Source organism: Phyllostomus discolor, chromosome 6 (assembly GCF_004126475.2).
Source record: "Phyllostomus discolor isolate MPI-MPIP mPhyDis1 chromosome 6, mPhyDis1.pri.v3, whole genome shotgun sequence".
NCBI classification, from domain to species: domain Eukaryota; kingdom Metazoa; phylum Chordata; class Mammalia; order Chiroptera; family Phyllostomidae; genus Phyllostomus; species Phyllostomus discolor.
In genome coordinates this window covers 144,007,218-144,030,179 of record NC_040908.2, presented here as the reverse complement: position 1 = coordinate 144,030,179, position 22,962 = coordinate 144,007,218, and the positions used below count along the sequence as shown (strand labels likewise).

Sequence of the window (22,962 nt, the reverse complement as noted above, 5' to 3'; positions counted from 1 at the left end):
GCCTTTTGGTGCCCCTCTCTCCCACATCCCCCACTCCTGCGGAATGAAGAGAACGGCGCAGGAGCCATCTTCCTGCAGGGGGCAGGGAGATTCCCAAGAAAAGTGACTATTCTGGAGTTGACTTTGGATTTTGAGTTGACCTGAACTTGACTTTTCTACAAGAGTACATCCTATAATGACAGGTAGCAGGAAAATAGGTTGCAGTTGCATGATACTTAATTTTGAAAGACATTGATTTTTACTGGTGATGTGTCAGGGGAAGGGGCAGAGGAGTAAGGGATCTTGTTTGGCTGCAGCCGTGCTTATATTTGTTCAGTTTAAAGCGGTAATGCATGTGTGCCGTAGTCTTCACTGCTCCCTATTACGTCTACCTAGTCCAGTTCCCATTTTTGTTTTACCTCTGTGGTCTCTGTAGGCATTTGGGTGTATTACCTTGAACTTCTATTCTCTTGTCATCATCTCCGCATAGTTCTCATAATAGAACCGGCAAGTTTTAAAATTCGGGACCCTGCGAAATGTTGAGCAGAGGAGCAGTTTTTCCTCTTCCTTCAAGTTGGTGGCCTTGCCTTCTTGGGTAGGCTCCCAAATTCTTCTGGGAGCTGGTGGGTAAGACATTGCACCCGTCAGCTGCAGTAGTGTTTGGGGGAATGCCTTCAATGAGCCAGGATGCGTGTTGTCACAGGGTGGGGCTGACGTGGCTTGATGTCCCCCTGGAGGAGAAATCCATGACGTAGGCGGGCAAACAGTTAGAACGGGAGTTCTCTCTCGCACCTTCAGTGAGAAGGGCCACAGCTGCCTGGGACTAGAGGGAGGATCACCGTAGGTGGGGGAGTGGTGTGAGGAGGACTGAAGACAGGTCTGGGGCCAGACTTCCTGAGGCTGCTTGAACTTTGGAATCGCCTGAAAGGACTGGGACAGGAGGCAGAAGAGCTCTTCTCACCCCCCTGCTGCCACCAGCTTGGCGTGTGACTTTGCTCATCGAGTGACCGCATTCCCTCGCACTCAGTCTCCATCACTAAAATGGATTTGGATACGTCAGTGGTTTGTCTTCTTAATGTTTTGAAGCCAGCAGTAACTATCTTCAAATGAAATCTCTCCCCAAATTGTGAAATAAAGGAGAGCAGTGCCGCTGCTGTGACCCCCAGAGCAGGCCCCGCCCCAGCCCCGGGTGGCTCGCAGGCGCAGCTTTCCAACCACCGGACCCGGCTGTCCCAGAGGATCCCTCTCCCTCTTTGTGCTGTGATTTATGGGAGCCACTTGAAGTGACAGATTAAATGTCCAGAATTTGATAAGGGAGGGAGGCTGACCTTCACACAGTTCGCTGTGTGTCTGCTTTAAAGTTGTTATCAGACACGTACACACCTGAGGATCTGGAACTTCACTAAATACTCTGTTCCTCTTCCCACACTCAGAGAGGACTACTGCATCTGATTCTAGGAAGATGTTAGGGACATGCCAAGTGAGCAATAGAATCTGGATGTTCTCTGTCACAGGTTTTACTAGTCACTGTGAATGAGAGGCCGGCCCTGGCACGGATTTTTTGGTACCCAGTAAATATTAGAAGGGTTGGTGGATGGGACAACCAAAGGAGGAAAAAAGTGATGTGTTTAGGGAACACATTTTGCAGGATTAGAATCTCATCAGAGGTAGCTGGGCTTTACTGTGTGCAGCTTGAAGACCTCAGAGGCCACCCACCATCACCGTGGATCCCTGTGCCTTAATGACCTTACTAATCCTTCTGTTAACTTGAAGGGCACCTTGGACCATGCCGGTTTCTGGCTTTGGGAAATCCAAGTTTTTGTTTCCATCTTCAGATGCTTTCCTTTGAGAATAGTGACATCGTGCTATATTTTCTTAGATAGCAACTGGGAAGTTTAATCATTATAATAATCATCATAATGCAGCTACTGAGTGCTTATGAAGTGCTAGAAATGATAAGTTCTTTGCATACAGTATCTTGCTTAAAGCCACCAAACCTCTGGTGTAGTAGTATTATTTTCCTCCTGTTTATATTTCAGGAAACTACAGTTTAAACAGTTGTTGGAGATTATTTGCTTAGACTGGATTTGGGGGCAGAGAATAGACACTGCAGGGGGACAACATGACACTGGCTTAAATCTCGTCATAGCCCAGGATGACAAGCTCAGTTCCCGGAATTCTAAGGAAGCTCCTGGCAAATCTTGTAGAGGTTCGATCATTCCTTCACCTATTCACCAAATACTAGTTGTGTGCCTTCCATTGGGTTGGTGTTGAACTGGGTACTTTGTGTCAAAGAACCACAAGCCATACTCCGTGCCTTCAAAGACCTGGCAGGCTAGGGAGAGACAAGTCATATGCAAAAAAGCAAAACTTAAAAAGCAATGGAGTGAAAAATAATTAACATGCACTAATTGTTGTTACTCCATATCATGCATGTGCTTCAGAAGCTTTTTCTCATTTTACCTTGAAAATAACCTGTGAGGGAAGGGTGCAGTTGTGACCCACGTTTGCAGTGCGCCTTGGAGAACATAAGGAGCTATAGACCACAGCGAAGCCATAAACTTAGCTGCATTCAAGGTTATGCAGCTAACACGCGGCAAAGCCTGGAGCCCCCGCTCTTAACCCCATGTTGCCTCTATGGTTAAACTGTGGTAGTTTAAACATTGAGTCACAAAGAATAGAAATGTGAGACATGCAGTAAGAAAATGTTAAATAATACCTGTAGAAGTAAAGATGAAGAGGGAGAGTATAATGAGTCAGCTGGGATGCAAAGGGAGCTGAGGAAGAAGAGGGAGGCAAGGAGAACCACATCAGAGAGGGAGGAGGAAAATGAGAGTGCAACATTAGTAATCAAGGGAATTGATACTTTGAGGGATGGTGAGGGGGTCCCACTCTGTGTGATCAATGGAGGTGAGAATTGAGAACAAAGTCTTGGCTTTGGCTGTTAGGAGATTCTTATTGACATTCCAGGATAAGCTTTTGGAAGAGAATAGAAACAGAAGCCAGATTCTGTTTCTGAATTCTGATTAACCATTTGTCTCTACGTTGCTAATTCTAATAACAGTGTGGGCCCATCAGGCAACACAAACACGAGGAATGGGACAGATGTGAGAAGTGATAGAAAGTGGGGAGGTCTGTGGCAGTCTGAAGGTCAATATCACCTGAACTTTTACTTTTCCAAAATAAGCTAGAGCCCTGGCTGGTGTGGCTCAGTGGGTTGAGTGCCAACCTGCAAACCAAAGGGTCGCTGGTTCGATTACCAGTCAGGGCACATGCCTGGGTTGCAGGCAAGGTTCCCAGTAAGGGGCACGTGAGAGGCAACCACACATGATCTCTCTCTCCATCTCCTTCTCCCTCTCTTCTCTTCCCTTCTCTCTAACAATAAACAGAAAACTTTAAAAAATAAACTAGAAACCCAGAACTGATTTTTTCCTTTTTTATAATCTTTTTAAAAAGATTTTATTTATTTATTTTTAGAGAAGGAAGGGAGGGAGAAAGAGAGAGGGAGAGAGAAACATCAATGTGCGGTTGCTGGGGGCCGTGGCCTGCAACCCAAGCATGTGCCCTGACTGGGAATCGAACCTGCGATGCTTTGGTTCGCAGCCCATGCTCAATTCACTGAGCTACGCCAGCCAGGACAGAACTCCTGATTTTTAAATATTAGTTCCATTTTTAAAAAATGAAACACAGTTGAGGGCCAACTGTAATATATCTGTGGGCTGAATTTGGGCTACCAGTTACTAGCTCCTGGAATTCTCTATCCAGAAGCGTGTAAGTGAAATGAGGAAGCATCTCAAAGAAACAACAAAGTTAGGGGTGGCTTAGGGTTTTTTAAAAGATTTTATTTATTTATTTTTAGAGAGAGGGGAAGGGAGGGAGAAAGAGAGGGTGAGAAATATCAATGTGTGGTTGCCTCTCACATGGACCCCACTGGGTACCTGGCCCACAACCTAGGCATGTGCCCTGACTGGGAATCGAACCAGCAACCCTTTAATTCACAGCCTGTGCTCAATCCACTGAGCTACACTAGCCGGGGCTGGTTTAAAACTTTATGTGAGGCATGTATATGTGTGTGGCAAGGGCTGCTTGTTTTTTGTTTTCTGGGGATGGGTAAACATAAATTCATTAGGGAGGAGGATGAGAGAGAGAGAGAGAGAGAGATCCGAAATAATGAAACAGAGCTGTCTGGAAAAGGAAAATGCCAGTGGGAGTGGAAGGAATGGGATTATGAGGCCAATTCTTAGAAAGGTGATTTTGATCTTCTTTTTCTTAGAAAAGTCCCTTTAACATTTCCTGTAATAAGGGCTTGGTCATGATGAATTCCTTTAACTTGACCTTATCTGGGAAGCACTTTATCTGCCCTTCCATTCTAAATGATAGCTTGGCTGGGTAGAGCAATCTTGGATATAGGTCCTTGCCTTTCATGACTTTGAATACTTCTTCCCAGCCCCTTCTTGCCTGTAGGGTTTCTTTTGAGAAATCAGCTGATATTCTAAGGGGAACTCCTTTGCAGGTGACTGTCCTTTTCTCTTCGTGCTTTTAAGATTCTCTCCTTATCTTTAATCTTGGCTAATGTAATTATAATGTGCCTTGGTGTGTGCTTCTTTGGGTCCAACATTTTTGGGACTCTCTCAACTTCCTGGACTTCTGGGAAATCTATTCCCTTTGCCATCTTGGAAGTTCTCCTTCATTATTTGTTCAAATAAGTTTTCAGTTTCCTGCTCTTCCTGTTCTGCTTCTGGCACCCCTGTGATTCAGTTGTTGGAATGTTTGAAGTTGTCCCTAAGGTTCCTAAGTCTCTCCTCATTTTTATTGAATTTTTGTTTCTTCATTCTGTTATGGTTGAATGTTTATTTTTTCCTTCTGCTCCAGTCCATCGATTTGAGTCCTGGTTTCCTTCCCTTCACTGCTGGTTCCCTGTATGTTTTTCTTTATTTCATTTTGTGTAACCTTCCCTTTTTCCTTTATTTTTCGACCATACTCAACTATTTCTGTGAACATCCTGATTACCAGTGTTTTGAACACTGCATCTGATAGGTTGGCTAAAACTATGAACAGTAAAATGACAACAGACTCACAACTATCAACAACTGAACCTAAAAAGCAAAACAAAAACTAAGCAAACAACTAGAACAGGAACAGAATCACAGAAATGGAGATCACATGGAGGGTTATCAGTGGGGAGGTGGAGGGGGGAGAATGGGGGAAAAGGTATAGGGAATCAGAAGCATAAATGGTAGGTGCAAAATTGGGGGAGGTTAAGAATAGTATAGGAAATGGAGAATCCAAAGAACTTACATGTAACACCCATGGACGTGAACTAAGGTGTGGGGAATGCTGGTGAGAAGGTAGGTGTGGGGTGGAGGGGATTAAAGGGGAGAAAAAAATGGGACAACTATAATAGCATAATCAATAAAATATACTTTAAAAAAAGATGAGATGCCCTGGCTGGTGTAGCTCAGTGGATTGAGCGCGGGCTGCGAACCAAAGTATCACAGGTTCGATTCCCAGTCAGGGCACATGCCTGGGTTGCAGGCCAAGGCCCCCAGCAACCGCACATTGATGTTTCTCTCTCTCTCTTTATCCCTCCCTTCCCTATCTAAAAATAAATAAATAACTTTTTTAAAAACAAAAAGATGAGAGGAAGCAAACAGTGATAGGAAGCTAAGAGGAGGAAGTAAAGATAGCCTACCTTGAGGTTAGAGGACACATTGTTTGCCAAGTGGAGAGTGTAAAGGAGCCTGGCCCTGGCTGGTGTGGCTCCATAGGTTGGAGTATATATCCAGTAAACCAATAGGTTGCAGGTTCAATTCCCAGTCAGGGCGCATACCGAGGTTTCGATTCAGTCTCCCATTAGGGTGTGTATGAGAGGCAACCAATCTGTGTTTTTCTCTTGCATCAATGTTTCTCTCCCTCTCTCCCCCTCCCTTCTCCCATCTGTAAGCATATCCTTGGGTGAGGATTAAAAAAAAAAAGAGGCAGCCTGGCAGCTGAAGAGGAATCTGGAAGAGTTTTGTGGTGACTGTTTAGGGAACAGGCAGCAGCAAGAATGTGAGACAATTAGAACTGCAGAGTAGTAGTGAGGACCCGGCTGACTTGCATTAGCCTTTAGTTTTAAGTGAGCATCTACTTATGTGATACCACCAGGTGATACAGGCACAATAAAAGATAGACTAGAATGAGACTTAATTGTTATTCCTAAAGTTTGTGGTTCCACTTTGGTGTGTAGCTCCAACCCGAACTGATAATGGACCAACTTCCCACATTTTATTCTCACTTGCTCCCATCATCAAATTTTTGAATTATCTGTACTATTACTTGTCTGATAGTTTTCTTTAAATTATTTCATTTTATATATAGGTTTGGGCAAAAGTAGGCTTACAGCTGTAAGTATGTGAAACACAGACTTTATTCTTTATTATTATTTAGTATTTATTAATTATTTTATTATTTTCAATGCAAACAACTGTAAACCTATTTTGACCCACCCTGTATAAAAATAGAAAAATGAATGGACATTGTTTGCACTGTTATATTGTATTTTTTCAAATGTGCATTTTTAACACAAAAAACTGTTTGACATTTTGCCAAAAGTTCATCCCTACTCCCCCAATATAATTTTGTATATCACAAGTAGAATGTATGTCACATCCTGGGAAAGATGGAACTGGTTAGTTATGTTATTCTTAAGGTCATTCAAAGCAAGAATTTTCCATGTTAGAATAAGTGGATATAGCCTCGATATACATTCTTTTTTATTCAGGCAGGTTGCTTCTGTGGGTTGGTCTGAATAAAATAGATAAAAAGCAGGCACCTTTTTGTTTGATGCTATTTGAATACCAAGAAGTTTGGGGCTTGACTGCAGAGCCTTCCAAATTAATCTGGTGGGGAAAGCAACTCGAATGCTGTCAAGTAACAGATTCGTCAGCTGCCCTGCTTTACACTTTTCATATAAAACAGAAAGGTTGGCAGATTATAGATAAAAGGTCAGTTCAGCAAAAAAAAAGAATATATGTCAGACAATCTCATAACATAGGTAGCAGAGAATGGAAGTTGAAACTACTATTGGATTCTCCGAAAGAGATGAGTTTGTTGGCACCGTGTAAATCTCATCCCTGTGTCTGCGCCTGTTCATTTTGGTGGCTACTCCTTTATGTCCAGCCTCCCAATATGATTTAAAAGACACCGAGGAGTCCTGTCTTCCCGAGGAAGATTTACTTTGCAGCAGTTTTATTTTTTTTTTTCCAAACGGGTCTGAAGGGCAAACATGTACTTCCTGTTGTCTTGTCTCCCAGTCTCACCTGTGCTGTCTCTGCACCAAAGCTCTAAAGTGGGAAGAGCGAGAAGCCAAGCCCTTTGGCAAGAGCAGTGGTGCATAAAGAAAAGGTTTACAGTGAGTCCATCATCATGAATGATTAAAGGGGAACCGGGCAGCTACCGCGTCAGTTGTACAAATAGAGTTGCTCAAAGATTCAGGCCAGGAGGACCTGTGTTGGAACCAATTACTGTCCAGGAAAACGGTCCAACCTTGGGAACACAGGTGCACTGGGGGTGTGGCATTAGGTCAGCGGGGTCGCAGAGCCGTGATACTAGAGTTGTGGGGCATCTCACAGATTTCCAGCGTGTGTAGTGCTTGGAATTTGCAGCTTGTTAATACATCTTTCATCTGTATTTTAAGTGCAAGGAATTGTGCAAAATATATTCATTCTATCCAAATAGCTTGCAGTATGCATTGCACTTCCTATTGCCTTATGCTAATGCAGATTGTAAACTCACACAAACATGTACTTGAGAGAGGCTTCCTACTTTCCATGAGCTGTCCCCCCAGCAAATAACTGAGGCCAAAGGCATGTCACAGTATCATAGGCTAGTAGTCAAGGATACCCACTGACACTTGGCCACAGTGTTTTCAGTTTCATCTCTCTGCAGTGTTATTTTCTGACTGCTTTCCTCTCTCTCTTTAGTCTCCCCATTCACCCACGTGCTGTATGTGCACTTTTATTACTGTTAGAAACATTAAAAAAGCGTAAGCTAAAGAAAAACCAGTAGCATTCCAAAGCATATTCTGGCAATCTTAAAAATGGCTTCAATATTAGCCGCTATGTTTGCATTGTGCTGCTGGGATTATTGGGGGCTTCGCAGTGTAATTGCTACAGTTTGCAGTGCTGAAATGCAGGTGGACCCATGACAAAATTTGCTCCCCACCCTAAAAATAAATATGACGCTCTTCCCCACTAAGCTTCATTAATTAAATCATTGACTCAGGCTTGCTGGTAAGCACTGATTCTTTACAACAAGTGTATCCGATTTCCTGCTAGTGGTAACTTTCATTCTTCCTGGAATCGCAGGAAACATTAATTTTTTCGTTGGACCCAGGAGTCTCAGGAAGCTGGAATTATAGGCATTATTGTCCCACCCTTTCTCCTTTCAAAATGAAATGAAATGAAATGAAATGAGCAGCAGCCCAGCGGTGAGGCTTGAGGGATGGGTAATGAAAACGAATAGAAAGGGCATTAATTTCAGGATGGGGACAGCTGCCCAGCACTATCTCCCTTTGGATTTTGGTTCTTATAGCATCACGGTGAGTTATTAATATGTATGATCCGTACTTTATTCAAACATTATAAATCTATGCAGAAGTCTGGTGTTTGGGTTTTTCTTTATAGCTTTCATTCTTCTTCCCAGAATTATCTCATTTCGATCGGGAAACTTTTGCATAAAAAGCACACACCAAGAGCTTGCATTTCCATACCATAAATATTAAAAGGGGGTTAAGCTTTACAGTTTCTTCTCCCATCCCCAATGGGTGGAAAGTTAGCCTTCAAATGCAGAGGGAGGCATTGTTAATGTTCTTTTTATCCCCCAGCCAAAAGATAAACTTTAACTTACAATATGGAATTGTACTCTTTTACTTACGTAAATTGTGGGATGCTTGGCTACGCCGCCACGTCTTCTGTATGAAGGATATGCTAAAAATTTAACAGTCATCTGAATTGTTAAGAATAGTTGGTTTGCTTTTTTTTTATTAAAGTAGAGTTGACATACAATTTATGTTAGTTTCAGGCATACAACAGAGTGATTCTACGCTTACATGCCTAACTATGTCATCTGCTTGTTTTTTGAGGTCCAAACCAAGTTCAGACCTTTTTTTAAAAAAAAGATTTTATTTATTTATTTTTAGAGAGGGAAGGGAGAGAGAGAGAGAGAGAGAGAGAGAGAAACATCAATGTGCGTTTGCTGGGGGCCGTGGCCTGTAACCCAGGCATGTGCCCTGACTTGGAATCGAACCTGTGATGCTTTGGTTCGCAACCCACGCTCAATCCACTGAGCTATGCCAGCCAGGGCCCAGACCTGTTTTTTTTTAAAGGAATGTGATTAAAGTGCTTTTTGCTGAATTCATCACAGTGAATCTGTAGCATATAGAAGAGAGAAATGGAACCAGAAAACTTAATGTCTTCTTAGTAGCTTTTTAGCTTCTTAGCAGCTTCCCATCTCTCGTTTATTGTCGTTTTTGTTAGCATAAAGGAGTAGTCATAAATTTTGGTTCCCATGGAAATATAAAGGAATGCACGAGCTATTTCATTTGGGTATACCGTCTGTTAATCACGCAGTCTCGGCTGTTGTACTTCATGATGGGAAATGAACGTGCTAATTGGTGCTTTTTTTTTCTTATTTCAGGAAACCTGCCATATGAATATAAAATAGTGATTGCTGGGAATCATGAACTGACATTTGATAAGGAATTCATGGCAGACCTCGTTAAACAGGACTACTACCGTTTCCCCTCTGTGTCCAAATTGAAACCAGAGGACTTTGACAACGTTCAGTCCCTCCTGACAAACAGTATTTACTTACAAGACTCGGAGGTAACTGTGAAGGGATTCAGGATATACGGGGCACCTTGGTAAGTGTCCATGCGAACAGTCTCATCTTGTGTGTGTGTGTGTGTGTGTGTGTGTGTGTGTGTCCCTGCTACCGCTCAGCACTCAGAGAGCCTGGTGCAGACTTGGGTGCTTTAAAGGAAAAGGGTAAGCTGGAATGAGTCCTTATTGCTGTGTTTCCAACAGAACACAGAGTCTGGCCCTGCTGCGAAGGGCTGTGTTGGTTGTTTTCACTGTGGTGCAGAGGTCTGTAGGCAGGATCAATGGGAGCAGGGCTTGGGTTGATATAGGTGTGGGTGGGGCTTTGTGTGTGTCTGTGGGACACAGAAGGATTTGGGGGAAGGGCACCACTGTTGCTCTTCACGCAGATTCCCGGGCTCTGGAGGTTCCCTCGCCTTAGGCTACTCGTTTCCCTCTCAGTGTGTACTGGAAGCACTCATAGACTTGCTTAGATTAGGGTTTTTGAACCTTACTACACATCAGAATCACTAACTCTGAAAAAATACAGATTTTTGAGGCCCTGCCCATCCTGACTCTGGTTCTCCTTCCTGAAGTGGGACCCAGTAATCTGTATTTTTCAAAGTTCCCCAGAGGAGGCTGATACCCAGACATTTGGGAAGTCACGGGTTAAGAGCTCAGTACTAGAGTTCTTTGCACTGAGATCTACCAAACTTGAAGCAGGTGCATATTCTCCGGGGCCAGACAAAAAGTATTTTGACCTTGGCTTCTATCACTTGTCTGGTTTTGAAGAAGCTGATTCACAGAGGTTGAGCCCCAGTTTCTGCATCCCCAGGGGGTAGAAATAATACATCCTTTAGAGGGTTATTACGAGGATTAAATTAAGTGACATTTGCAGGAGATTTGGAAGAGTGCCTGGTGGTTTGCTTAGGATAATAATTTTCTGGCCTTGGATCTGCCACTAAGTATCTCTGTGAACTTGAACCTTCAGAGCCAGTTATTTTTTCAGCTTCAAAATGGGAGTGTTAGAGCAGAAGGTCAGTGTCAAAGAAGTCTTGGGTTTTTATTATTTATTTACTTTTCGAATGCTGTATATGTATACAGAGCAGAATTAACTTTTTACTTACCCAGCCTGGAGCAGTAGTGCAGTGCTGCCCTGGGCGTTGCCAATGGAGGCCGAAACAGGAGAGAGTAAATTCAGATTGGCCACCCTACTCAACAGTTTGGTTTGTCCTCTGTAGAGTAGCAAGTTGAAATATTTCCTATTTCACTTGGCATCTGAAAGGACTGATGAGTGGGTACAGGCAGTATATCCATGTAAAAGTCAACCTGACAATGATTGTGAACTCTGAGTTGAGTTCTTGCTATATATGCCAGGCACTATCTAAATCCTTTATATCTATCATCTGATTTATTTCAAATACCTTGAAGAGATGGGCGCTATTCTGATTCTTATTTGGCACACGAGAAAACTCAGGCACAGAAAGGCTAAGTGACTGCTCAAGAATCACAGACTAAATGGTTGCATTCTCATTTGAGACTGACGACAGGGTTCTCGATGTGGCTGAGGTGGCAGTGGTCATTGGTGGTTATTGTCTGGAGTGGCTCTCTCCAGCTTTAGTGACGTACATCAGTTCCTTTTTTTTAATATGCGAGAAGGTGGTAAAGGGAAAAGAGAAGAAAGAGGAGAAATTAGTCTGATCAAACAGGAATCTGACAAAGGAGCTCAGGGTGGTGTTGGAGGTTGATATTGGCATTTCTGGGTAAAGAGGAGGGGAGGGAGAGAGAGCTGTCCCAGATGTCCAGCGTGGTCCTTAATGACTGTCCAGTAGCTGAGGAATGACCTCTGACTGACAGAGAAGTTACGTGGAGTTATGATCATTTTTTCAATAACTTCAGATGATCTTTGAAAAATCTTCAAAGGTCACTGAAGATTGAAGGTTATTTCCGAGAAAACAGGATTTTCCGAGACCGCTGGATTGGTAGTTGTTGCTGAAATGCCGAGAGCCAACAAGCCCCCTCTCTTGTGGGAGCACGTCCAGACCCGTTTAGGGGCAGGTTTAGTTAAATCAGACTATGGCCATGATGAACGAGGGCGTGATTTTGGATCCTGGGGCAGATCTTGTTGTAGCACCTCAAGAAATTAAAAACAACAGCAATAACAACAACATAGTAATTCAAATAATGTCATGTGATGAGGGATAATTTTTTTTGGGTGGTGGTACAAACTTAGACAAAGTTTATGTCTAACCTGGATTTGTAGCATTCAAAAATCTTATTTTAGTATTGGAAAAGATAGTAAAGTCAACAGAAGAGACACTTTTAGCCATCTGAAATGTTTTCCTGAGGTTGTTTTACACACAATCTATTGGGATTTCCAGAAAGTCTGAACTGCTTCCTACCTAGCATGTCCTTACAGCAAGGGAGATCTTGGTGTGGAATTTGCCTCACCCAGAGGAATTGTTGCTACTTTGTCCTTTGACTAAAAATGCAGAGGTTGATGGTAAGAAAGTTTCAGTCTCATCCTGTATTTTGGAGGCATCAGTAATTTGGATCTTGCTGTGAAGATATTTTGCTAAAATCAATATTCCCAGGACTGTTGAAAATCTGAACTTCGACTTAGGAATGTCTGCGTGCCCATTTCCATGCAGGAAGGACAGGTTTTCCCCGATCTCCCCCTTGTTCAGCCCTGGGACCTGGGGCGAGTTTCTGAACACCTCCATGTGTCTGTTTTCTCGTCTCTAAAGTGGGAGATAGCAGCATGACGTCCCTCATAAGGTTGTCAGGAGGATAAATGAGTTAATGCATCCGCAGCATGCAGAACACTTCCTGGCATCCAGGGAGCGTGTGATAAGTGGTAGGTGCTGTTACCGACAGAGTGGGGTTGCCGTTTCCAGTCTACCTTCTACCTCTGTCCACTTCGTACGAGGGCCACTGCCCTCGTCATCGGATGGGGTGGGTCTAGCCCTAGTTCAGCCTCTGCTGATTGGGGGACTCACTTTAACTTCTCCATTGGTAAAAGCAGGGGCAACGTCAGAATCTTGTGGGCATGCTTATTTTAATATCTTATATGATTTTTAACCTCTTTCACTATTAAGAATTTAACTGGAAACTAAATCACCATCTTTCTCCCTTCGGAAGTTAGGTTTTTCCATTCCTGAGTTTTGCTCAGAGGTGAATGAACGCCTGCTTTAGTAACCTGTTAGACGTGGCGACCCCCGAATAATGTAAACTGATGTGAGTTACATGCTTTTCTAATGACTTTTTGGAAGACATACTAAATTCTGGTTTGCTGACAGTGCTAGTGGTTTGAAGCTAAAAACAAAGCAAATAAAAACCTTGATATTAAGGATTTGCATCCTTTCATAGGTTTCTCAAAAGTAATTGCCATCTGACCAGGAAGATAAGATAGCTATGACTCTTGCATCTAAAAAATGTAGATTGTGACTTGGTCGCCTAGATAAAGGGCTATTCAATATGTGTTTATAACTTGTGGCACAGCTGAGAGCTTCCTGAAGATCAGAAAGAATGAAAGGAGTGTCTTTTGATTGACAGTTTAGCAGGAATTTTTATGTGGAAAGTGACTCACAACACCCAGCGCGTTCACGTGTGTGTGCAACTGACACTCACTGGGGTGCTTCTTCGGTCCCCGAGGAAGAGGGTGTGGATGGTGTTGGGTCGGTCTGGGAAGATGCAGTGGTCTGCACTGCAGAGGCTGTACGTGGGATGGCTCGTCCTGGGAGAAAGGTGCTCCCCTGGCAGGAGGACAGGGGTTGACACATTCTTGGGGACACCCCTGCTTCAAGAGGTCTCATGGCAGGTTCTGTGGCTTCTTTATAGAGTCATTTCTCTGTAATCATCAGCTTCAGAACTCGTCAGACTCTGTACTCCTCACATTTTGACAAGAAAAAACTGTTTCAGCTCTCGGCACTTGCCCAGGTCTTGCCCCACTTGTTGAAGCTTACATGAGTCACTGTGCTGCCCCACAAGAGAAAATGCTGCATTGTTCGGTACTCGTCGGTTCTGGAACAAATTAACGGCGAGTACCGAGGTACCCCTGTATTTTCCTTCACCGTTCCGTGATTCCAAAAACCTAAAAGAAAGAAATCGGGCATGATGTATTGTTATCTTTGGGAGTGGCAGCCCAGTCACACTCTCTTCATTTCTCCTATTATGCTTTTCTCTTCCTCTTTGGGGGACAGAAGAAAAGGGTTCTTGTGTTGTGAGACAGTTACACCCGCCTAAGACTTTGCTGTCAGGACAGGAAAGCTGGTGGGTTTCTGGAATCCCTCCGAATGCTGCTTCTCTGCTGCCAAGATGGCTCCTGAGTTCCTCGTCACAATCACTCTCAGCTCCGTAATGTCTTTTCCAAAGGCTGAGTGTGGTTAGACACAGGAGACACCGTTCTAATCTGTCAAATATTGGCCACTGTGGTAATGAACCAGTTGTCTGGCCAGGGTAGAAGAAGGGCAGTGGAATTTTATAGTCTTTTTGGTATTTTTGGTTACTGATCTGGGGAGCCAGCATTGTAGTGCAAGCAGATTGCAGTAAACTCACTCATGGGACTTGGCATTTAAACATCCACCAGCCCCTTCTCCCCTGCCCCCAGGTTCAGGCGCTCTTTTGTTACTAAGATGCTGTATAGAAAAAAAAAATCCAGATACTAACTAAGCAGCAGCCAAGCTGCAAAAGGTAAAGAGTCTATGTATCGGACCAGCGCAAAGCAGTTGTGTGGCTCAGCCGTAGCCTGCACCTCGTTCCCCTCTTCAACAGAAATGCAGAGCTGGTCTCCCGTGGCTTTTAATGAATATGAGTGGGGCTTTCCGATGTGCAGGAATTTGATCTCTATGCTGACCAAAGGGTCAGGAACAAAGAGCACACTTTCTCATGTTAGAGTAGACCCAGGTGTAATTTGTCAGATTTAGTAACTGTGGAGGAAGTGCCTTAACTTCTGCAGCAGGAAAATTAGATCTGGGGCCTAGGCTGTGTAATTCTAAAACGGCTGCAATAGCAAGAGAGAGAGCCTATTTGAGTTGCATTTTCAGAGGACGTGTGAGCAGGATTTGTGTTTTTCTCCCTCCTCTCTTTTCCCCATGTCGGATCATAAACATGTTGAATTCGCTCATTCATTTAGATGTAATTTTCTCAGCATTTTTTAAAGTGGGAGTTAAGTGTTGATTTTACTCTGCGGCGTTTATAATTGTGCTTGCATACCAATAGCTACAAGGTTGCTCACGTTTCCTTGTTCTGTTCAGTGTGATAGTACTTTATGTTTACCCTGTCAGAAAAGCTTCAGATGTTTTTATTTCCAATTATAAGTTTTGTAATGCATCATCTACTTTGATGACAGTCTTCAAGTTCTTGAAATAGCGAACAAATTAACAGCAGATATTGAGTGAAAGGATTAGAAAAACAATTGGCAACTCGTATGATAGAATTCAGATATGGGGATGGGTGGAATGGGCTCATTTATTTTATTTTCAGTCATACTTGTAATTAACTTGGGCCAAAAAAAAAAGGAAGAAAGAAAGAAACAACTCCACATTCAGCAGGAAAGTCCTTTCCCACTAAAGAACTAGACAAACGGTATTGGTTCCATACCACGTTCTCAGGGTTCCGGCTTTTATTCAGGAAGCTTCAGAAAGGTATTGGCACAGAAGAAGGTCTGTGTGTGTGTGTTAAACAAATATGCACTCTGCTTTTACATGATTCTGTTTAAAGGCCCAGGCTAACATTTCATTTTCCTTGGCTCAGGGCCCGTAGACTCTCCCATTATGAAACCGATGGCTGTTCTGCCCTCCTCTAGAGTTTCAGGCCCTGTTTACATTTTTGCCCATTTCAGAATGCAGCTGACTGCTCTTAGAGCCGCACGGGATCAGATTCTCTTCTGGTTTAACAACTGCCCTGTTTATTTGAAAAAGGAGAAAGCAAAACCGATCACTTTGCTTCCCACCTCCCGTTGATAGCCGTGTCAGTAAATAGCATTTCGAAAGCCGGTTTATGCAGGGCTTGTGATGTTGGATCCACCTGTACCTTCCTGCCCACTCCGTCCAAACCTTGAAAGCTTGTCATGGTGCCTTTAGCCGATGTGTGGTGGTGGTTTTATAGACCAATATGGCATAGGTAGAAGTCATATGCATATCAGCATTTGCATAACTTAAAATTTTGCCTACACATTCTGAGAGATAAACTCAATTAGCAAACAACTAATAATAAATTTGGATGGTATTTTTTACTCAGAGAATGTGCACATGTGTTATCTCACTTGGGCTTCACAACCATTCTAAATGGTTGTGAAATAATTAAAATTTAAATTGAAAAGCAATTATAAACACTTAAAATAGGCAGAGGATGTATTAATCACAATAGTAGCCAGCATTTACAAGTGTTCATAAGATTACTCAGTAGAGCCCCCTTTTGACAGAGGAGAGCAAGATGGAGTTTTTGCCAGACAGGGTGACTTACCCAAAGTCACAGAGTTCATTCGGGGACACCTGGGGCTAGAATCCAGAGCTCCTTTGCTGAGTTCTCTAGACTAAACCAGGATATCCTAGTAACCACAGAAGTCCCCCTATTCTACTTGTCAACCTGCGGCAACTCAGGCAGTGGCCACTTGGAAGATGGGGCTGTTTCCACACAGTTACAAGGGCAGACAGATCCAGGCCAGGACTCTGCAGGAGCCCTCAGGGCTCAGAGATGAGGCGCTTGCGGGGGAGAGGAGGCATGTTGAGGGGACATGACAAATGAACCATCCTGTATCCTTTATGTGGTGTGCTCTGCAACCTAGGGTTTTCAAAATGAAAAATCTGTGTCTCGCAAGACATGGATCGGCTCCGTCTGGTCTTTCTGCACCATAGAGACAGCTTCTGTTGCCATTGCACACCCATCAGGGGGCGAGTGTCAGGTGCATGGGGCTTTTTCCCTCCAAAGCACCAAGGGCAGGTGAGAGAGACAGCAGCCCTGGGCATATGCACCAAGAAGGAAGCGCTGGCACGTGTGCCTCCGCTGAAGTCAGGCCTGGCGTGAGTCCCGGCACCATGCCACAGAGAAGACCTGGACCTTCACGTTGAGACCCAACTGGCTGGCTGCTGGGTGTTCTTTCATTTTCTCAGGTTATCCTGACAGGTTTCTTTTTACCCCACAGTTGCTGCTGGTGGATGGAAGGAGGTTATAAAGTGGGATAAGCTCTGTGAGGGCAGGAACCTTGTCTGCTTTATTCTCTGTGCATACCCTAGGCTAGCCCAGTGCTGGCACATAGTGGATGCTTAGCCCCTATCTGGTGAATGACTGACTGAATGAATGAATGAATAAGAGATGTGTCTGTGGCTGATGGACTAAAGGTCTACACAGCTGCAGAAGGAAAGAAAATATTTGCAATACGAGATCTAGCATAGCCACGAATCTATAAGAACAGCCAGGGTGACAGAGCATAATGGAATGAAACAAAGTGCTGAATTATTTTCAGGAGCTTCATGGACATATCAGGTCCTCCCTGAATACAGAAAGCATAGCAGCTCCTCTCCCGGTCAATGTGGTTTAGTAACGCTGAGGACTGGCAGTGGCTGGACGAACTTAACTTGAAGGCAGTGAGAATTTTCAAAGAAAGGCTCCAAAAGTATTTTTAAGCTCTTTATTGTCATTTCTTTACCTCAGATGCCTTATCTCCCTGTTGTGAGCAAGAATGGAAGTTTCTGTTAGATTTGGAAACTGCCTCTTCAGACTGCAGTAAAGGAAGTCAGCGTAAGGTGTGATTTGGGAGGAAGCTCTACCAGGTGTCCTTTGGACGTTAGAAACCAGTTATCAAATATTTTGTATTTTCTTTTCACAATGGTGGAATTCTCAATGGTTGAATTCTTAGAATTGAGTTAAAGTCATGTAGATTCTGTATCATTTATTTTCAAGCTATTTGGCAAACACGGATTTCTCATTTTATACTCTGAACTCCAAGTAGAGTGTGCATTTCTCCAGGTGTTTATAGTATCATCAGACAGGGAGTTTTTCGGGGTCCTGCTGACGGTCTTCACCCGTCTCTGCCTGGTTCGCATCACTACTGCTGCTCTGCCTTCCCGGGGCTTTCTTCTCCCCCGTAGCTCAGGTGTGCTCATAAGTAAGCCCAGGTAACTGCAGTGGTTCCTCTGATCCTCCTGATCTGCAATGCAGGGGAGATGGGCTTTGGAGCACACAGGTGGGCAGTTGCCAGCTTCCACCCAGGGCTCCCCTTCTGCTAGGCACTGCATCTGTGCAGCCTCAGGACAACCCTTGTGTCCCTTCTGATGAGTCTGCCCATGGGAGGCTTGCTGGGGGACACCCTACCGTGTGTGCTCAGGGACATCCCTCTGACAGTGAAGGCTTTGTGGACACTGGCCGTCAGCTCTTCCTGCTGATTCCCTCGTCCTGTAAAGCATCAGCTTAACCAGCTTCGGGCAGGACCTCCCCAGAAGAAAGGCATGCACTGAACGGTCTGATCCTCAGGCTGGACGTAGTTGAAATGGCTGCAGCCCTGTTCTGCCTGCTGAAGGGGTGGGGGGAGGGCAGTGTGTAGTACAGCTCCGTAGGCTTTGAACTTCAGACACATCTGTCCCCAGCGGGCTGGAGTCTCAGTTTTATCATTTAGAACTCATCTAACTTGTTAAGCAAGTTTTTTCCTCTCCTGAATGGCAGTTTCATCTGTCAAATGGGCATGCAAATAATAATGCCCATTTATTGAACATCACCCACATACGGGTACCTTATATAACATTGTTTTTAAGCCTTGTAGCAACCCTACAGGAAAGGCAGTTTTACAGGTCCCATTTGGGAGATGATGAAATGAAAGGTTACAGAAGTTAAGTAACTCACCCACCGGTGCCCATTTCCCAAGTAGCAGAACTGGAAGTCCAGCCCCAAAGCCTTTATTATTTTTTTTCACTATTCAGTGTGTTGTTCATGGGACTCAAATGTGATAATGTAGTTAACTTCCTGGCACACAGAAAATGCTGAGTAAGTATTATTTTCTTCTCTGAAAAGTACTAATTGTTTAGTTTTATAATGACTCCTATTTTATTGTTTTTGTTTTGTTTGCCTTTTGTTCTTCTTTTTTGTGATGGTATACCAGAGTGAAAGGGAGAAGCAAAAGGGGGCAAATATAAGGTGAACAGGAAACTCAGTCTAAGAAAATAGTTACCCCTGCCTGTGTATGTATGAGAGAGAGAGAGAGAGAAATTTAAAGGCAATTGTACAGTTTCTTAGCACAGCAAGTTGCTCCAGGTCCGGATAAGTGGAACCATATAAGGAAGGAACCTCATATATTGGCTGCGTTTGGTCAAAAGACATGAGAGAGTGAATGGATGTCCGTTAAATTTCTAAGGTCATTTCCATGAGTATCATTTTGAATTTATGAGTAACACTTGGTACTGCGTTTTCTCTCACCCAAGAAGAATAAAGGTGATCTTGGAGGAGACTCTAAATTGAATGTGGAATGTTCTGTGAGGGCTGCATGCACAGGAAGTTAGTGACAAATTTAAAGGCCCCCCCCACCCTGTTTGTACAGAATGTGTCTACATACTGTCAGAAGGCAGAGAAGGTGAATTACAAACCTGCATTAATTCAGCAGAGGCTATGGGGAGACAGTTATGCTCAAATATTCGAAGAGATCAGCACGGTTAACATGTACGTAGGGTTCATGTGACCGGGAATGTCCAGGCATGAAATTTACAGTGAAATCTCAACAGAGAGAAACATTTGGTGTCTAAAAGGCAAATGAGGGAAAATAGGGAAGATCTAGCTAGCCTAAATAGGATTCTTCCAGAAAAAAACTTCCCAAGACAGCACCTGAAGATACTGGCGATACTTATTGAGGAATTCAGATACTTTCCAGCCCGCTGTCTGGCACAGTGGAATTAAGATGGGTCACATTTTTTACAACGTGGTGCTGAAATTTCACATGGACTTCAGTCAATTGGCACTTAAGACTAAGCAAAACCAAAACTATGTTTGTACAAGAAAAAGCAGGTTAGAGTAAACACACTGATTTTCCAGTTTTCCTAAAATTGGTTATTCCCGCCCTCTATCCACCCCCCCTTTTTTAACATACTCTGTACAAAATGATTGTACTTAAAACTAAGTGGCTCTGATGCCTGCCTGCCTAGCTTAATAACTGGAGATTACTGTTTCTCTCACTGCATTTCAAGCTACTGTATGTGTTGAAATTATGGAACATGTCAACCCGAACACTGAATCCAGGAAGAGGCACTGAGTTTTCATGCCACACGAGGCCTCAGGAGCAATGGGAAGTACCCGGGAGTACTAAAAAGTATCTCGGTTCTAAAAAGAGGAATATCAAAGACAGAAACTAGGGGGAAACTGTTTTTATTGTCTTAATGGTTTAAAAATCCAATCCCCAATTCACTCACCATCGTCTGACCTCTGTTTTTATTTTGAATGAAGGATCAGTAGAAAACACCCTCTTGTCTCGATCCTTTCAGGACAAATTAAAGGTGAGCCTAGAACCTGCTCAGAGATTGCCGATGGCAAAACTAGTGGGCAACGTGCCCGCTGGGCAGTTGTTCGCCACCTCTCCCCGCTCTTTCACTTCGTTTCCTTTGGTGTTACGACTTCAGGGACAGAGAAAACTGTGGAGAGGAAATGTAAGACATTCCACTTGTGGGTTTTGCTTTTGTGTTATTTAAACGAATTAATATGGAGAAAGCGTGTGAGAATGAGGACTTTGGGCTATGCTTTCCATGCCTCTGTTACTAAAGTTCCTCCTGCTTCCTTTTCTTTTTTTCAGATGTGACAGCAAAGACTAGTTTCTATTTTTATCCAAATTCAGCCTCTCCCTTAAAAAGATGTACTTATGTGAGGAGAAGACTTTACCTGTTGGTCCAGCAGAATGAGTAGGAACAAGATGGAAAACCTGGGAGGGGGGTGTGGTGTGGTGTGTGTGTGTGTGTGTGTGTGTGTGTGTGTGTAGTGCTGGCCCTGACCTCTGTGCTTTTAAATAGCTCGCACCCGAGATGGATCCAGTGTGGCTGCGGCTGGCCTAGCAGCTTCAAAACAGGCCCGTGAAAAGTGAGGGAGTGTTCAGTGTACTGAGTGCCTTTCTACATTCAAAAACACTGTTGAAAGTCTGATATATGGGGGAGTATTGGTTCTTAAGGTGATTTGCTATAGAAATTACCTTCCATAGAGTGTGAACTCTGCTCTGAAATGCCTGAGAGAAGCAGGACCGCTTCTTTGGAAATTGTGAGGTTTGGCCCGCCTGTAAGCCACGGGCGTAACCGTGCTCTGAAGTCAGCTCTGAGATTCTGTAACTGTTGGTACTCATGATTTTTGTTACAAATACAATGTGTTTTTCCTTGGTTGATTATTGCAATGAACAGGATAATTGGATTATTGATAAAGCAGAATACAAGTATGCCAGAAAAAATGCATTCTTTTTGTCCATTGAACCTTATACCCTTCTTGCAAGTGGCGGGGCTGGAGGGTGATGGAAGGCTGTTGTTCTGAGTTTCCACAAGTAAGAACAGGAAAAACACGGTGAAAGGAAATAGTTACTGCAGAAAATCATCAAGGATAGAAACCATGCAAAAAGTAGATATCTGAATTCCTAAAGATTGTTTCCCAGGCTGTGTAAACTCTCTTCACTGAACCAGATACTCACACGGGTAAAGATTTTACAGTTCCCTTAAAAATTCATACATTCACCTGGTTTTAGTCATTTAAGAATTAGCATCAGAGAGCAGTGGTATGTTTTTCTTCTTATATTTAGCAGTAAGCATTTCAAAAGCCATATCTCCAGTAAAAATATACAGAGGGATCATGGCATTACAAAAAACATATAAACATAGAGGGAAAAGGAAAACCGAGAGGTAAATACACCACAAGTATAACAGCGATTTTTTTCTCTTATGAATGTTCTTTTTTTCTTTTTTTCATTCTACTTCTCTGGGATTTCATGTATTCTAACAGTGGGTATTTTTATAGTCAGGACAAAAAAAAAGGCCATATTCTCTTGTAAAATGTGTCTAGGGGTAATTTGGTAGTTGACTCTCTTCTTCAATATTATGTTTCCGTTGTGTTTATAGTTCTTGTGTATTTGTGGGCCGGGACACACACACACACACACACACACACACACACACACACTTCACAGACTACCTGTGTGCAAGCCCTTGCCAGGGACGGGGAGGTGGCAGCGCCCCTCCTAATCAACAAGTGCCTGTGGTTTCCCTGCTGAAATGGAAGGATTCCCAGAGAGCACCCAGAGCCAGCATCTTCCTGCCAAAAACTGTCGTTTCCTCTTCGAAACCAACATCTCCAAAGAAGGTGGCACTTAGACGCCTCATTCGGTGCTGGGGTGACCGATGGAACCCAGACCTCTCTGGTGCCACGTTGTGATTTATGGCCAAATGCGGCACCCAGGGACTTGGGGTCTGAGGGTCTGGCTTTAAAGGATGTGACTTCAGAAGAGGAAAGCCTGGTGCCTACCTTCGCTTATTTGTATTCCAGTGCTGTAACCTCCCCTCCTCTCCTGTGTCTTTGTTCTATTAATCTGCAAAACAGGGCTCACTAGACTTGTGATTAGTCCTTGGAGCTTGTTTCTATTAATCAGTCTGCAAAACAGGTCGACTTGGATGCTTTTGTCCCAGAGCTTAAATGCGTTCCCCTTGTCAGGCTGCGGTTTAGGCTGTTCAGTTTGCCTTAACCGGGACCAGGCGGTGAAATTTGGTTTTTATATGCTGATTGCATTGTCAAGAAAGAAAATACCGTTTGAAAAGGCAGCACGAAAATGCTAATGTAGAATTGTAGAGCTATGGTTTAGGAGGAGGAAAAGTTTATAGCAAATATAACTTGTGTAGCCTGGCTGTGTTGTACTAATGACCTGCATAGTGCCGTTGACTGGAACAGAAAATAAGGCATTATTGATGTTACATAGTCAGGAAGTTATGGTGTGGAGCAAAGGTTACCTGTTAATGATTTTAGGTGTATTTGGAATGTAATTCTTGTTTGATACTTAAAGTGAGAATATTGCCCTTTTAGCTACAGTATTGAATAATTATAAGACCCAGCACAATTTTGTGAATGTTCTTACTTTTTTTCCCCTCCCCACCCTCCCTTGTGCGGATCGACCCTGCCACGGATGGAAATGACTCTGCCTGTTAGG

General features: G+C 43.5%; 1 protein-coding gene across 5 annotated transcripts in view; it reads left to right on the top strand.

Annotated features, from left to right (window-relative positions):
* The window catches only part of MPPED2 (metallophosphoesterase domain containing 2), a 163,441-nt gene that overhangs the window by 74,544 nt on the left and 65,935 nt on the right, over positions 1-22,962 (top strand). For all 5 annotated transcript variants that reach the window (XM_028515911.2, XM_036029170.1, XM_028515912.2 and 2 more), the window contains exon 4: positions 9,658-9,883. In XM_028515911.2, the coding sequence (XP_028371712.1) occupies positions 9,658-9,883 (226 nt within the window). The remainder of the gene's footprint in view (positions 1-9,657; positions 9,884-22,962) is intronic.